This window comes from Sciurus vulgaris, assembly GCF_902686455.1.
Source record: "Sciurus vulgaris genome assembly, chromosome: 4".
Classification (NCBI taxonomy): Eukaryota; Metazoa; Chordata; class Mammalia; order Rodentia; family Sciuridae; genus Sciurus; species Sciurus vulgaris.
Genome location: NC_136464.1, coordinates 19,810,963 through 19,826,914, shown reverse-complemented (window position 1 = coordinate 19,826,914; position 15,952 = coordinate 19,810,963). Strand labels below are relative to the sequence as shown.

Sequence of the window (15,952 nt, the reverse complement as noted above, 5' to 3'; positions counted from 1 at the left end):
TCTTCTTTTCCAATTGCAACCTTATTATTTCTTCTTCTTGCCTTATTGCACTAGCTAGAACTTTCAGCACTATGTTGAATAAAAATGGTGAAAGCAGACATTCTTGCCTTATTTCAAATGTAGGAGGAAATTGTCTCATCTTTCACCATTAAGTATGATGTTAGCTGTGGGTTTTTTGTAGATGTTCTTTATCGAGTTGAGGAAGTTCCCCTTTATTCCTATTTTTCTGAGCGATTTTTGTCATGAATGAGTATTGAATTCTGTCAAATGCTTTTCTGAGCAAATTCATAGTATCATGTGATTTTTTTTTTCCCCTTTAAACTATTAATATTGTGGCTAAATTAAACTCACTGATTTCTAAGTATTGAATCAATCCTATATCTCTGGACTAAATCCCGTTTGGTTATGACATTTAACTCTTTTGATATAACACTGAATTTTATTTGTTAACATTTTGTTAAGGAGTTTTGCATCTATATTCATGAGAGATACTGGTTTGTAGCTTTCTTTTTGTGCTGTCTTTTTCTCATTTGGATGTTAGGGTAATATCAACTACATAAAATGAATTGAGAAGTTTTCCTTCCTTTTCTGTTTTCTGGAAGAGATGGTTAATCTTCTTTACATGTTTGGCAGAATTCTCCTGTGAAACCATCTTTCTTTCTCAGGAAGGTTTTAATTATAGACTCAATTTTCTTAACAGTTAAAGGAATATTCATATTATCTATGAATATTACTTGTGTTACTTTGTGTTTTTTAAGGAATTGGTTCATTTTTATGTAGATTTCACAATGTTCCCTTATCTTTTTGGTGCCTTCAGAGTCTATAGTAATATTCCCTCTTATTGATCATTTTTGTCTCTTCCTTTCTTTCCTTTATCAGACTTGCTAGGGATTTGTCAATTCTATTGATCTTTTCAAAGAAACAGCCCTCTCTTTCATTGATTTTTTTCTCTGTCTTTTTCTGTTTAAAGTTTTGTTGATTTCTGTTCCTTCTTACTTCCTTTTGCTTGCTTCAGGTTTCTTTTGCTCTTCTTTTTCTGTTGTTGAAGTATAAGCTTAGCTTATTGATTTGTAACTTTTCTAATGTATTCATCTGGAACTATAAATTTCCTTCGGTGATTCTTTATCTTTTCCCCTCAAATTTTGACATACCGTATTTTAATTTTTTAAAAGTATTTTTAGTTGTAGATGGACACAATACCTTTATTTTATTTTACTTTTTATGTGGCACTGAGGATGGAACCCAGTGCCTCACATGTGCAATGCCAGTACTCTACCACTGAGCCACAACCCCAGCCCCTGTATTTTAATTTTGGTTCAGTTCAATGTATTTTTCATTTTCCTGTGGCTTCCACTTTGACCCATAGACTATGTAGAAGCATGTTCTTTAGTTTGTAAATGTTTGAAGATTTTTCTGTTACCTTTCTGTTATTGACTTCTAATTTGATTCTATGAGAGTTGAGGAGCATACTCTAGGATTTTAATTATTTTACAATTCTGTTGAAGTTTGTTTTGCCACTTGGGATATGATCTAATTCTACTGTAATTGGGTAGAATGTTGGATAAATGCCAATTAGATCATGTTGTTTGATGGTGTTGTTCAATTCTTTTTAATCCTTGCTGATTAATTGTTGAGATATTGTCAGTTATGAGATAGAATTTTTTTCTGTTTAACTTTTTAAAATGTCTTTATTGGTGCATTATAATTATACATAATAGTGGGATTCATTGTGACATATTTGTACATGTGCATAGCATTATGTGATCAATTTTCCTCCCCAGTCTTTCCCCTTTCCCGCTCCTCCTCCCTCAAGATAGGGCTATTGAAGTCTTCAGCTATAATTATGTATTTATTAATTTATTTTTCCAGTTTTGGCTTCTAATTTCACAGCCATGTTGTTTGGGGCATACACACTTAGGACTGTTACATCTTCTTTATGTATTGATCCCTTTATCATTGTATTATATTCCTCTCTGTATCAGGTGGGGTTTTTGTTTGTTTTTGCTCTGAAGTCTATTCTGATATCCGTATAGCAATATCTATATTCCCTTGATTAATGTTCACATGATGTATCTTTCTTCATCTTTTTATTGTCAACCTGTCTATGTTATATAAATGTTCAAAATGAGCTAGTATTTTCATGTTTTTAAATCCATTCTGTCAATCTCTGTCTTTTATTTGGTAAATTAGACCATTTATATTTAATGTAATTATTGATACATTAAGTAACCCAGGGGAACTCAACCACTGAGCCTCATCCCCAGCCCTATTTTATATTTTATTTAGAGACAGGGTCTCACTGAGTTGCTTAGCACCTCACTGTTGCTGAGTCTGGCTTTGAACTTGTGATCCTCCTGCCTCAGCCTCCTGAGCTGCTGGGATTACAGGTGTGAGCCACTGTGCCTGGCAATATGTTAAGTTTTTTTTTATTCGTTCTTTTTAGTTATACATGACAATAGGGTTGTTATATTGTTTTAATCTGGCATTTTATTTTTTGTATTCTGTTCTGTTTTCTTGTTTGTCCTTTTTTTTTTTTTTTTTTTTCTTGCCTCTCTACTAGTTACTTGCAGGTTACATTTTTTTAGAATTCTGTTTTCAATAGTATTTTAGGGGATATCTCTTCATATGACTTTTAAAGCTTTGTGTAGCTTTATAAGGAGTTACTGTAGTATTCTATAAATGTAACTTATTTCAGTCTACTGATATGTTATCAGTTTATATGTAGCATAATACCCTACTTCCCTTGACTTCTCTTTATCCTCCTTCATTTGTAATTATCTTGCCTATTTTCTCTTCATATGTTTAGGGCTACGTCACACAGTCTTATAATATTTGCTTTCAATATTAAACATAATTTAGAAAATCCTAGAGGAGAAAGAAAGACTAGTGTATTACCCATATTTTTGCCTCATATCTGTTGTTTCTTTCTTCCTGATGTTTCAAGGTTACTTTAAAATGTTATTTTCCCAGGGCTGGGGTTGTGGCTCAGTGGTAGAGTCCTTGTCTAGCATGTGTGAGGCACTGGGTTTGATTCTCAGCACCACATGTAAGTAAATAAAGGTTCATCCACAACTAGAAAAAAAAAAAATATATATATATATATATATTTTTTTTTTAAATGTTATTTTCTCAGATTGATAATGGGCTTTTCTTTCACAATTGTTTTTCATTGTTGTTATAATTAGTTACACATAACAGTAGAATGCATTTTGACACATCATACATAAATGGAGTATAACTTCTCATTCTTTTGGTTGTACATGATGTAGAATCACACCAGCCGTGTAGTCATATAAGCACATAGGGTCATAATGTCTGATTCATTCTACTATCCTTTCTACTCCCATGCCCCCTCCTCTTCCTTCCCTCCCTTCTGCCAAATCCAAAGTACCTCTATTCATCCCTAGCTCCCCCGCCCCCCGCACTGTTAATTAGTATCTGAATACTAGGGAAAACATTGTGGCTTTGGTTTTTTAGGATTGGCTTATTTTGCTTAGCATGATATTCTCCAGCTCCATCCATTTACCAGCAAATGTCACAAATTCATTCTTATTTAAGGCTGAGTAATAGTCCATTGTACATATATAGCACATTTTCTTTATCCATTCATCTGTTGAAGGGCACCTAGGTCACAATTCTCGACTCTAGAAAATGGTGGAGCTCTATCTATATATATCTGTATCTATCTATCTATCTATCTATCTATCTATCTATCTATCTATCTATCTATCTATCTATCCGTCTCTCTCACTTTCTCTCCAGTACTCGAAGAAGACCGGGCCACCTCCTCTGACTTCTGTGTTTTTTGATGAGAAAGATGCTGTCATTCAAATTGTTTTCCCATGTAGGTAAAGTACCATTTTTCTCTGCTGCTTTCAAGACTTTTGCTTTGCTTTTAGTTTTTGGAAGTTTAATTATGGTATGTCTTAAGATATATTCCTCTGGATTAACCCTGTTTGGGGTTCACTCGGCTTCTTGGATCTGTAGGTCTATCTCTTGACGATTTGAGGAGTTCACAACCATCATTTCCTCCAGCACTTTCTCAGCCTCGCCCTCACTCTTCTCTCGGGGAACTCCAGGAACAGGAAGGTCAGGTCATGTGCTATAGCCCCACTGTGTCTGTGAGGTTCTGCATTTTTTTCCTTTCAGTTTATTTTCTCCGAGTTGTTCAGCTTGGATTATTTCTATTGTTTTACCTCCTGGCTCATTGATTCGTTCTTCTGTCCCTGCCATTCCGCTGTTAAACCCCTCCATTGAGCTTTTTACTTTGGTTATTACGCTTTTCAGTTCCAAAATTTCCATTTGGTCCTTCTTTATATCTTTTATTTCATTGTGGAAACCTTCTTCTTATTTGTTTTCATGTGTTTCCAATAGTTTGCAAAGGTTCAATAAGACATTGTCCATCTCTTGATACAGTTGTTGACATCTATTTTTTAATTAAGTGTTTTTAATTGATCAGTAAAAAGTGCATATATGTTTCTGGTGTGTTGCATGATATGTTGAAATATGTATACACTATGGAATGACTAAAGCCAGTGAAATAGCACATTTGCCACCTCACATATTTCTCATCTCTTCAGTGGTGAGAACATTTAAACCCTACCCTCTTGGCGATTTTCAAATACACGACACAATATCGTTAACTATAATTAGCATGTTCTAAATAGATCTCTTGAACTTATTCTTCCTACCTGAGATTTGGATTCTTTGTCCAACATTTGCCAATCTCCTTTCAACACACACCATATCAGCTGGTGGTCATTGTTCCTTTGGTTTCAGTTCTTGGTTCTTGGAATGATGAATGATTTTACATTTTGAAACCCGGACATTTTCTTATTGTTATAAGGCTCTGCATCCTACTTAAACCTTCTGTTTCATATGGCTTTCTCTGACACCACTATGGCAGAGAAAGTGAGGTGGCTACCTTGTTGCTATAAGGTAGAGACAGAAATGAGGGTTTCCCTATTGACCTCCACCTTCACCTGGGAGAGGCACCTTGTTAAACTGTGAAGAGAAGGGAGTTTTCCTGTGGTCTCCATTGGCAGCAGGGGAATTGAAGTTTCTGACTCCCTTCTATTTATTCCTCCTAAGTGCAACTAAAAACCTTGAACATTACATAAAAACAAGGTAGAATTGAGGTTTCTGACTCGCTGTTCTGCCTCCTTGACATCCTTTGGTAAAGGTGTTGGGGAGGCTTGTTGGAGCCTGCAGGGGTAGGCTCCTCACTTGGCCCTTTCTGGTGAGAGGTGGATGGGATCACAGTTTTTCTGTGGTGTTTGGCTGGAGTAAAGTGGTTATTATCTTCAAGTCTTTTGGTCCTGCTAGACTGTCTCTTTTCTAGTCCTTTGGCTAGAGAGAACAGGTTTTTGTTGGGCTTTGTGTGTGAAAAGTGTGTGTGTGTGTGTGTGTGTGTGTGTGTGTGTGTGTGTGTGTAAGTGTGCACACACAGTTCTTGGTATGTTCAGGGTTGTTAGGGTTCTTTAGCTCATGTCTGGAATGTACAGAGCAAACATAAAATCCAGAGAAGTCACCACTGTGTTGTTCCTGGGTCATGAGGTCCCCAGTCAGTCTACCTTTTTCTCTCCTCTTTTCTGCATCTTATGTTTGTTTTATATGTAATGTTCAAGGTTTTTAATTGCACTTAGGGGGAATAAACAGAAGTATCTCTATCCAGGGCCACTGGCACATGCCTGCAATCCCAGTGACTCAGGAAGCTGAGGCAGGACTATTGTGAGTTTGAGGCTAGCTTCAGCAACTAAGAGAGGCCCTAAGCAACGTAGTGTGACCTTGACTCAAAATAAAAAATACATGAAAAGGTTTGGGGATATGGCTCAGTGGTAAAGCACCTCTGGGTTCAATGCCCAGTACCAAAAAAAAAAAAAAAAAAAAAAAAAAAAAAAAAAAATTTTGTCTACAACATCCTAGAAGTTGACATTCATTCCTCTCTGTTTTTACTTGTATCTCTTGACTGAATCAAAATGCACTGGAATTTCAGTATCATCCCAATTTTTACTGTAACTCACCAACATTTTTAGGTGCTCAAATTCTTTTGCTAAGCGACTGTGTCCATGAGATATTTTGGGCCCATCTTTCTAGAGAGATAGTCAGGCCTGAATAATTCAGGGATCCTTTTGGATAAATCTGTTATCACAGTAAAAGTTAACCCCATCAAAGGGTATTCATCTTGAGAGCTCAGAGGACAAAAGGTGTTATACTTATAATGGCTACCCTGAAAACACCATGATCAGCTATTGGGTCTTCTTTCACCATGCAGAACTCTGATGGGTGGCTGAGGGTGTCCCCCAAGTTAATTATCTACAATTCCAACCTCATCTTTTGGATTTGGTTTTTTGGAGATACAACCTAAATTCCTATTGTGTTTCTTTCAGCAGGGGAAGTTACCAATACCTAATCAGAAACAAATCTTTGGATATCATCAATAAAAGAGGGGTTTCCTTTGAGCTAGAGTCTTTTAACTGTTTCCCAGCGATTTCCTGAATAGCTTCAAAAGCAGTTCATGACCACTCTGGCTAGACTTAAATCTGAATGGAGACAGGTGTGCTCAGAAAACCCATCACTGTGAATGTTAGCGAGTTATGTCTACTTGTTAAAAAAGCAACATAACCTCTCCTTGAGATACATGATAATAAAATAATTTTCTTCACCAGAATCAAGAGGCAGTTATTTCTTCAGCTCTAAGCCCTGTGGAAGTAGAACTTCTGAAACCCAGTGAAGACTTTTCTGTGGGTTCCTACTTTGCTCCACCCTGATATGGAACGAACATGGACAAAATGCTGTCTGTTGCAATCAGACAAAACGTGGTCTTTTATTACACTTTTACTTCAGTCATTTGGGGATTTGGAGAAAGAGGGTTGGGAGGAGGGTGGGGGATAGCTAATGGAGACAGATGGCCAATGCAATTATCACTTGAAAAACAGGTTTGTCCTTCAAAAATGACAACAGCAGTGGACTCTCAATGGCAGGTGAAATTTGAAAAAGGATTAGGAAAGGATTACCTACCAGAAAAAGAACAGGTGCATCAGGGTGCTCCACTAAGGAGGGAGGGGCTTCTGCTTTTGAATGACACCCTCAAAATAGCCCTTTCCTATCTCAGTTCCATTTGCACCCAGGGACTTTGACTATGGTCAGTGTTGGTGAGTTTGAGGTCATCATAAAGCATAAAGGCAAAAGGTAGAAAGAGCATGGAAGTTTTTGAAGGGAAAACATAACTTAAAGATGGTATGATGTTCTTTTTAGCAAAACAGATGTACATATGTACCTGAAGAGAAGGCAGGACAACCACAACTCGCAAAGCTCCATCTTGTGTGAGAGCCTGATGTTCTACTTCAAACCCTGGGAATAGGTTGGAAAAAGGATCTTGAAATTTTCCAGGGAGTGTGACTGTGGAGTTACAACCAGAACTTCTATAAGTGAACTGATCCCAGAATTATGGATAAAAGTGATTATCTGGCTTATACCCATTTTATAGATGAGGAAACTGAACCCTGAGAGCTGCAATGACCTGACTGTGGCCATGAGCAGTTACTAGCAAACTCACAACTGAGATTCAGGGAGTTAGGTCCCTTTCGTCTGTCTCAGTCCTTTCCTTATGCTATGAGCAATCCTGTTATAACAGGCATGGCCAATGGTTTGGTTTTCCCCTCAAACCCCAAAGGTAGGAAAAGGGGGTTCAAGCCTATGTTCTGCTCAGCAGAGGAACTTCTTGGGGAACTCCAAGGTGTACACAGTACTGCAGCCCCACCCATGTGGACTAATGACCCCTTCTCTCTCCATTAGCTGCCAAGCCTTGCAGGAGACAGGAATACAAGGAGCTTCTGGGAAAGGCAATGAAATAATAGTAACCGTACTTACTGAATAACTCATCTATTGCAGGACTGCTAAGCACTTCACAGGCATAATCTTATTTGACGTATCTTGGAACTTATCTTTCCTCTGTTTCCATTTTTTCATCTATAAAATGGGAGTGGTAATAATTTCATGGGATGGCTGTAAGGATGGAATGAAATTATGTATGCAGAATAGGACCTGGAATAGTCTAAGCATTCTAAGAATATTATTTCTTACAATGACAATGTTTTGTTTTGTTTTTTACTCACCACTGAAGATTGAACCCAGGGTCTGGCCCATGCTAGGCAAGCATTCTACTGTTGAGCTACACCTCCAGCTCCAATTATAGTATCTTTAAAATGATGTGATACAATATGTATATTTTTAATGCATACCAATGTGCTCATGTACAAAGGATGTAAGATTAAAATTTACATGATGAGAAGATGTTTTTCTTAACATTAACCCAGTAAGATTTGATAGAGCTCAGTTTTCCAACACTTCGAAAACTAAACCAGGAAATGGTGAATTCTAGCTTCTGTGTTTGGGATATTCTACTCAATTCTACTTTAACAATGATGCAATTAAGTATCAAAAGTCTAGAGAGGATTCTTGCAACTGTATGCCGACGTGTTATTCTCATGTGCCTGCCTGTCTGGGATGGGTGTTTTTAGGGTGTAGTTATATGGAAACAGCCTCTGATTATGTTTCTGACTTTTCCAGGTAGGTTATAATTTCAGACAGTTGTTTTGACCTGACTCTTTGGCAAGGCACACATATCTGTAAGATCTTCGGACCTCTGTGAATTAGAATGACTTATAAATTAAAAAAAAAAAAAAAACTATTCTAAGGGTTGGGAGTGTGGCTTAGCAGGGCACTTGCCTAGCATGCATGAGGCCCTGGATTCAATCCCCAGCAATGCAAAAAAAAAAAAAAAAAGGAAAAAGAAAAATAAATTTAAAAAAAAATTCCCAACACATTTGTAGAGTTGAAACATGCAAAGGATCAGTTGTATGTGAAGAAAAATTAATCTCCAATATAAGCAAGAAGACAGATAGGGAAACATAAAGGAAAATTCTTCCCTTTTATTCTTTCTATGACTATTCCTGTGATGTGTAAGAGGATGAAGCAGCCCTTCTGTTCTAACCCTAACTTGGAGTTTACATTTCATTGCCTAAAAGATGCTTGAGTCAACAGACTTCTCTTTGTGTGCATGTGTGTGCCTTTGTGTATATCTATATGTGTACACCTGGATTGGAAAGAAGTTCCACAAGGATGGGAGGTTCAGTGGTTTGCTCGTTGCTATGTCCTTCTACCTGGAATGAGTCTGGCGTATGGAAGACTCTGAGTGTCTGCTGGTGGTGGAGCAAGTTAATGTGTACGTTAAGTATGTGCTCATGAATCTGTCACTCCAGGAAGATACACTCGCTTCAGAACTCATCACCTTTGTCACCTGTGAAAACTATGTTTTGGGTCAGGAAAGGGAGAAGAATCACTTGAAGGCCTCAGGCAGAAGAGACGGGCTTTAAAAAAAAAATAAGAAAAAGAAAAAGAAAAGAGCAGACAGGCTTCAAAGAGGAGGAGAGGGTCTGCTGTGGGCAGGTCTCCAGGCAGAAGGTTGGGGGCAAAAAGCAGCAGATTTTGTATATTACTCAATGTGGGAGCCATCTTCCAGATTATTCAGTCCAGTGGTTCATTATTTTGGGTCTTAAGCTCCCAGATATACTTGAAGACCGGAATGGGGTTCCTCCAACTTTTTTGTTTCTTGAAAAAGAATCAATGAGAAGCAGCTGTTTCCCAGAGATAAGATGGATTGAGTGACCTAAAATGTGTTTCTTTGCTTTTGTGTAGACATTTACCAGCATCGTGTAGTCATACCACTCTTCCACACTGATCCAAAGCCCTGATGGGCAGTGACATACCAGTCTGTGATTAATGAACATAGGGAAGATGAATTAAAGAAGTTTCTTTGGAATGGGGGGATGGGGCAGTCTCTGAGCTAATGGAACCTTCCCTTCATAGACAAAGACACAGAAGTCTCAGATGGCACTATTGTCCAAAATTTTCACTAGTGAAAGAACAGCCCCCAACTGGTCTTTTAACTCTTAATCCCATCTTTTTTGTTGCTTTTGCTTTCCCTGAAAATCTTCAGGACTCAGGTGCAAGACAGTTTTCCAGTGTCCCAAGTTCCTTTATAAGTATCCCTACAGCAAGGCTAAAACATTACCCTTCACACTTTGTAGGTGGGAACACTGAGCTTCTGTGAGACTAACTTACATAGGTTCAAACAACTGAGGTTCAAGAGGAAGAACCTTTGCCACTTGTGAACTACCTTTCCCTTCTCTCTCCTGGTGACTAATCTTCACCTTTAGAACTTGATTCCTTTAGCTTAAGGCATCCGCCATCTTTAATTTCAAATGCCTTTGGGAAAAGAATTGCTTTTGAGCTAGTGTGAGTCGCTGATACCTCAATCTACAAAAATTTAGAATTCCTTACTGGATTCATTTTAAGAATATGGGGATGTTAAAAGGAAACTGGGAGCCTGAAGGACTGAGATACCCTAGAATGGTGGAGATGTGGAAATTTTAAAAAAGCTCCATAAGATTCCCTATTTGGTTTCAGGCTTCTGCTTTCATCACCTGGTGATTTTTGAAAATTCTTCATTAGAGGCATCTTATGACAGAGGAATCCCATCTTGTCACCAGATCTGTTAATAACAGTAAGTTTGGGGAAAGGACAGTGAGCCTCTACAGTTTTTGGTAGGGGAACCTCAAACCACCTGGCTCAATGGGTTTCTGGCTTCTACAGAGAGACAGCATTTAAGTATTTAAACTTTAATGTGAGTAATGCAGGAATAGTTTTGCAGACTGTCAAATGCCTCTTCTTGCTGCAGTGGAGCAAAGAAGCCATGAAGGCAGGAAAAGGCATTCAGTCCTTTGCCCCTCATGACCCAGATCCCTGTTTTGTGCTACCCATGTCCTGTGCTAGACACCAGGGGCTGGAGATGCAGGGTTGGTGGGGGCAGGGATGTGAGGGAGGAGCAAGGAGTGCTCCCTGCCCTTGGATGAGTTTGTAGTCCAAAGAGCCCTGTAAGTTCTGGACATTGGATAGGAGAAGCACAGACTCAGCTGGGCCAGGAAGGGCCTGCCAGGCTCAGAAGTCCAGGAGAAAGGAGGGCAGAATCCAGGAGAGCAGAGATAATGCCCCAGTAGTCCATGACACTCAGTGAGCTCCAGCTTAGCTATCCTCTGCCCACGTCTATACCCACTGGTGAGCATGGGGGTGGGATGGGGACATGGGGAGTGGTTGAAGAAGGCCAGTCAGCACTTTTAAGGCAAAGGGAGAAGCAATCTCAGAATTCTCCCTGTTCCTGTCATTCTGCTTGTCTTATTGTCCCTACCCTCTTCTTGGGCATCCCTTGGAAACTTCCTAACAGATGGAAGCAAGAGTAAGGTCTTCAAAGAGAAGGAACTGTGAGCAAGTTCCTCATCAATTCCTTTCCAAAGGGAAAAGGTGCCCAGGCAAAGAAAGCCCAGGAAAGTTCTGGGGATTAGAACTCAAGTAACCATGAAGGGGACAGAAGATCTCTTGATGGTGTTTGCCAAGTCTAAGTACGAAGACCACCAAGCAAAGAGTGGGAAGAACCAGGTTGGGACATTCTGGCAAGCCCCAAGGAGAAGTTAAAGGTTGGAGTGATGAGCTTAGGCAGAAAAGACTGCTGAGGGAAGAATGGAAGAGGGAGGAAGAGCAAGGCTCAAGACCCAGGATAGCCCAAGTGGTCCTTGGCAGCAGGAAGAGCATCCCATCCGAGGACAAGGTGGGGAGGTCTCCAGGCAACTCTTCCATCCCCTTCTCAGTAATTAACCAGCCTCTGTGTACATAAAAGACATAATTACAGGCAAAACAACTCCTTTGATGTAAGAATATAGAATGTCTTAGAGGGGAAGAGGGATAAATAAGAGAGAATAATCTTGCTTTAATATGCAAACAAGGCCATTGGAAAAATGTTACCAAACAAACAAACAAACCAAACAAACAAGCAAATAATAGAAGGTTGGGAAAAAGAAGATCACGGCTGAGCAGGCACCCCAGGTAATCTGGGCCCATCAGGAGCAACACTGTAGTTGGCTTTCATGGGCATTTCTGCTTTTCTTTTGGAGTTCACACACCTTCTTAGGGGGTAGCTGCCTTCTTATCCCCTACCTGTTTTGTGCAGATATTCTCAGCAAGTTTCCAAAGAGGCCTGTTTACTTTTGGAATCAAAGCCCCAGAGAAAGGGGGTTACAAAAGGTTTGAATGGTTCCTCCTGGGAAGCAAAGCTAATCGGGAATGGAGCTGAGCTTGTAACCCAGCATCCTGGATGCCTGTCTTGTGATATAACCCTTGAAACACCACTCTTTCTATCGGGGCCAAAGTTTATTAGAGAAATCTGTTAATTGGGGGATGGAAGGAGGAGGGAGCTATGCGATGCTAATATGATTTAACACTTGATGGGCTCTGAAAAAAATAAAGAAGGGGCTTCAGGTTTTAACTTGGCACATTCATCCTTCCATGTACATGTTACTAAAATGAATATACGCAAGCAAACTATATGCAAGACTCTGGGGGCACAATAGCAAAGACTTTGTGAAACAAAAAGGCATTTCTCCAAACTCCACTGTGTCTCTTGTGGTGCCATTGTCTGATGCTAAGAACTCACATAATAACAAAAAACAATGCCCCTATGATGGGGGGACAACTTGATTTGGCACCAGCAGTGGTGTTTTCCATGGGAATGGTGGTGGGGGCCATGGCTGACTGTGGGAATAGTGCAAATCAGCACTTTTTTGTAGATTTTCTTCAAGCCATTGTTTATTTTGGCTTTGGTCAGATCTGCGGCCCAGCCCGAAGATTCCCACTGGGCTTTCTGAAGCTCACAGACCTACAAGAGATGGAACAAGGATAAATAAATAATTACAAAACAGCCTTCCCCTCTCCTAGCACTCATGTGTGGAGTGTGCCTGTCTCGGTGGGTGTGCACATACATGTGGGTTGCAGTACTATATACGTGACCCAAACCACCACTAGGGAATTAAAGAGAAATCAAGGTTTTCTCTGGGCTAGCTGGTTCATTGTCTTACTATCACCTTTCATTTGGGGTGAGGAGATCAGAGTTGTTTCACACAGATGCATCGATTTTTGCAAAATGGCATTGGATAAAGCTTGTTTGAAATTGTTCATGCACAAGGTCTTCCTAAAGTCCTTAGACATTTGTGGGTGTTTACACACAGATAGCTCAAGTTGTGGTTCTGACAGAAAAAAACAACAAAAAGTCAGTAATTATGCTGATAATGGAAGGTGAACTTTTATCTCACAGCACTTAGATGCTTCTCCTTCACCCAAGCCAAAAGATGCAGAGATCAACTATGCAAAATTTGTTATGAGATGAACAATGAGCAAAGAATAAATGTATAATGATATTATGGTTCAAAATGTGAATGCATTGGCTTTAAAGTTTCTGCCTGTTCCTGTCATATCAGCAGCAGCAGGCTATTCTTTTTCTTTCTTTTTTTTTTAAAGCGCTCAAGGCTTTTTTTGCAGGCTCTCTGAGGGTGTGTGTATACACAGTCTCTAAGTTTTATATTTTACAAAGAAATGTACTTACTGTCCTTTTTTTCAAAAAGTTTCCATTTCCAGTAAGAGGCTTTGTGGCAGATGTGTATGAAGCTGCCCCTGAAAGGGGGCGGGGACTGGCACACCTCCAGGTGGCAGCATTCTCTGTATGTGTGCTGTATGTGTGGCTCTCCTGAAAGAAAATTCCAGATGATCCTGCAAATTGACAGTATACCGATGGACTTTTCATAGGGATACTTTCCAAAGAAAGGCAGAAGAGTCTTGTTCACCACATTCCAGTTACGCCAGAGTCAGGGATCCAGGCTCTGACTGAAAAAGATCTTGTTATGGGCACATATGGTTTAATCCACACAAACATATTCTCAGAGGTTTCAAGGATGTGAAAACTTAGACCAAGAGGGGTAAAGGGATTTGCTCAAGTTCAGACAGTCCCCGTGCAGCAGGTTTGGGATTCTTCTCAACAGCACACTAGAGCAAACCTCTACTACCCACGTCTCTCACTACATGCTCAGGCCTGGAAAGCAACCGGGGTTTCTGACAGCAGCAGCATTGAAACCATGTCAACTGGGATAGGTAGGGGTCTTCAGATCCAAAAGATGGAGCTCAACTAGGGGGAAGGGGTGGTTTCTGGGCTGCCACTTCTGCTTTTGTGCCCTTCTGTTAAATAAAAGGGAGCCAGGTGTGGAGGTGCTCTGGTGTGAGCTTTGCACAGCTGGACCAAGACTAGGAGAGGACTGGGAGAGATGCTTACATCTCCTCCCCTTTCCTGCAAAATAACTTTGCATTTGAAGGGTTGCAAAGGAGTGAGTAAATCTGTTAACCTGGACTTGGAAGTCCTGGGGATTTCATTTGGCTGTGTGAAGACACAACACAGGTGCCTCCGTATGTGTGTGTGTGTGTGTGTGTGTGTGTGTGTGTGTGTGTGTGTGTGTGTAAAGGAACTTTAGTTTACATGGTTCAGTTCTTCTCATTTGAATCGGGAAAAAAAAAAAAAGCCGGGGTTTGGTGGCGAACACGTAATCCCAGCCACAAGGGAGACTGAGGCAGGAGGATAGCACGTCCCAGCCAGCTTCTACAATTTAGCATGACCCTGTCTCAAAATGAAAAATAAAATGTAGCTCTTTGGCAGAGTGTCCCTGGATACCCAGTGCAGCAACAACAAATAAATAAATAAATAAATAAATAAATAAATAAATAAATAAATAAATAAATAAATAAAAATAAAAAATTTAAAAGTATATTTAAAAATTCAGAGCAGCTACCATTTTGGGGGGTGGGGTGGGGAGGAACCTACTGTGGGCCAGGCATTTTGCTGACTCTTTCGAGAGATTATTTTTTGGAGGAAGAAAAACATGTTTTGTGCAGGTGTACCCCAGAGACATCGGGTATTTTTTGCATTCTCGTCCAAATACGGAGCTCTCCTAGCGCTAGGATTTGGGGAGAGGAGGGGAAGGGTGCGGGTTCAGGCAGGGGGCGGTCCCTGCCTCGCTAGTCTCCACCTTTTATTTTGACCGGTCGGATGGCGACAGTCTCGCGCTAGGACCCAGGCACCAGAGCGCCTCCGTCTGTCCTGTAGATTCATTCAATCTCCCATACACACAGACCCACAGCGCGAGACAGAGACACACTCACACACACTCACACACACAACTGCACGCAGCCAGGCTCTGGAAGTCAGGCCGGCTCCTCGTCCCCGCGCCTCCTCCGCTTCAGCAGGCCGGGTCTCCCTGGGGGCCCGGAGCTCGGCCGGGCCGCGAAGCCCCGTCAGAGGAGGAGCTCGGCGGACCCCCGGTCCTCCATGGGCAAACGCGGGCGGCCGCGCAAGGAGGCGCGCGGCGAGGGCGCGGGGCTGGCCCCCGCCGCGCCCCTGGCCGCGGCCGCGCCCCAGCCCCCGGCCCAGCCCGAGGAGCCGGCGGGGGCCAAGCCCAGGTGCCCCTTCTCGGACATTTTCAACACCAGCGAGAACTCGATGGAGAAGCACATCAACACTTTTCTGCAGAACGTGCAGATTCTGCTCGAGGCCGCCAGCTACCTGGAGCAGATCGAGAAAGAAAACAAAAGTAAGTTTGGGGGCCCCGGCTCCTCCTCCGCTCCCAGCTCTTTCTTTCTCGCCCACTTGGGCGACCCCTGTCGCCGGCTCGGCCCGCGCCCCTCCTCCCCAACACACACATCAACCCTGGGCAGTAAAGCCGGTGACACCGGAGAAAGGACACGCACGCACGCACAAAGCTGCTAAAGATGTAACAAAGACTAGTCAGGGGAGAGGGGGGCCTGTCCGTGCGTTGGTCTGTCCGTCTCCCGCAGGCTGGGAGGACGGCCCCGTGGCGGAGCGGGGGAGTGTTGTTGTTTGCTGACAACTGAGCCGCGAGCTCATCTCTTCGAGGTCGCCTTTCTCCACCTCCCCCCCACCTCCTCGGAGCCTTCTTGGGCAGACAAGTGTTGTTTTTCTGTTGCTCGTTCCTGGGTTGGGTGGGGATTAGAAGCCGAAAGT

General features: G+C 41.4%; 1 protein-coding gene and 1 long non-coding RNA gene across 2 annotated transcripts in view; both read left to right on the top strand.

Annotated features, from left to right (window-relative positions):
* LOC306660446 overlaps positions 1-15,952 on the top strand; it is a 356,489-nt gene that overhangs the window by 247,106 nt on the left and 93,431 nt on the right. The window lies entirely within an intron of this gene.
* The window catches only part of MXI1 (MAX interactor 1, dimerization protein), a 72,055-nt gene continuing 71,176 nt past the window's right edge, over positions 15,074-15,952 (top strand). Inside the window, exon 1 of the mRNA XM_079138684.1 lies at positions 15,074-15,521. Coding sequence (XP_078994810.1) covers positions 15,260-15,521 — 262 coding nt within the window. The 5' untranslated portion in view covers positions 15,074-15,259. The remainder of the gene's footprint in view (positions 15,522-15,952) is intronic.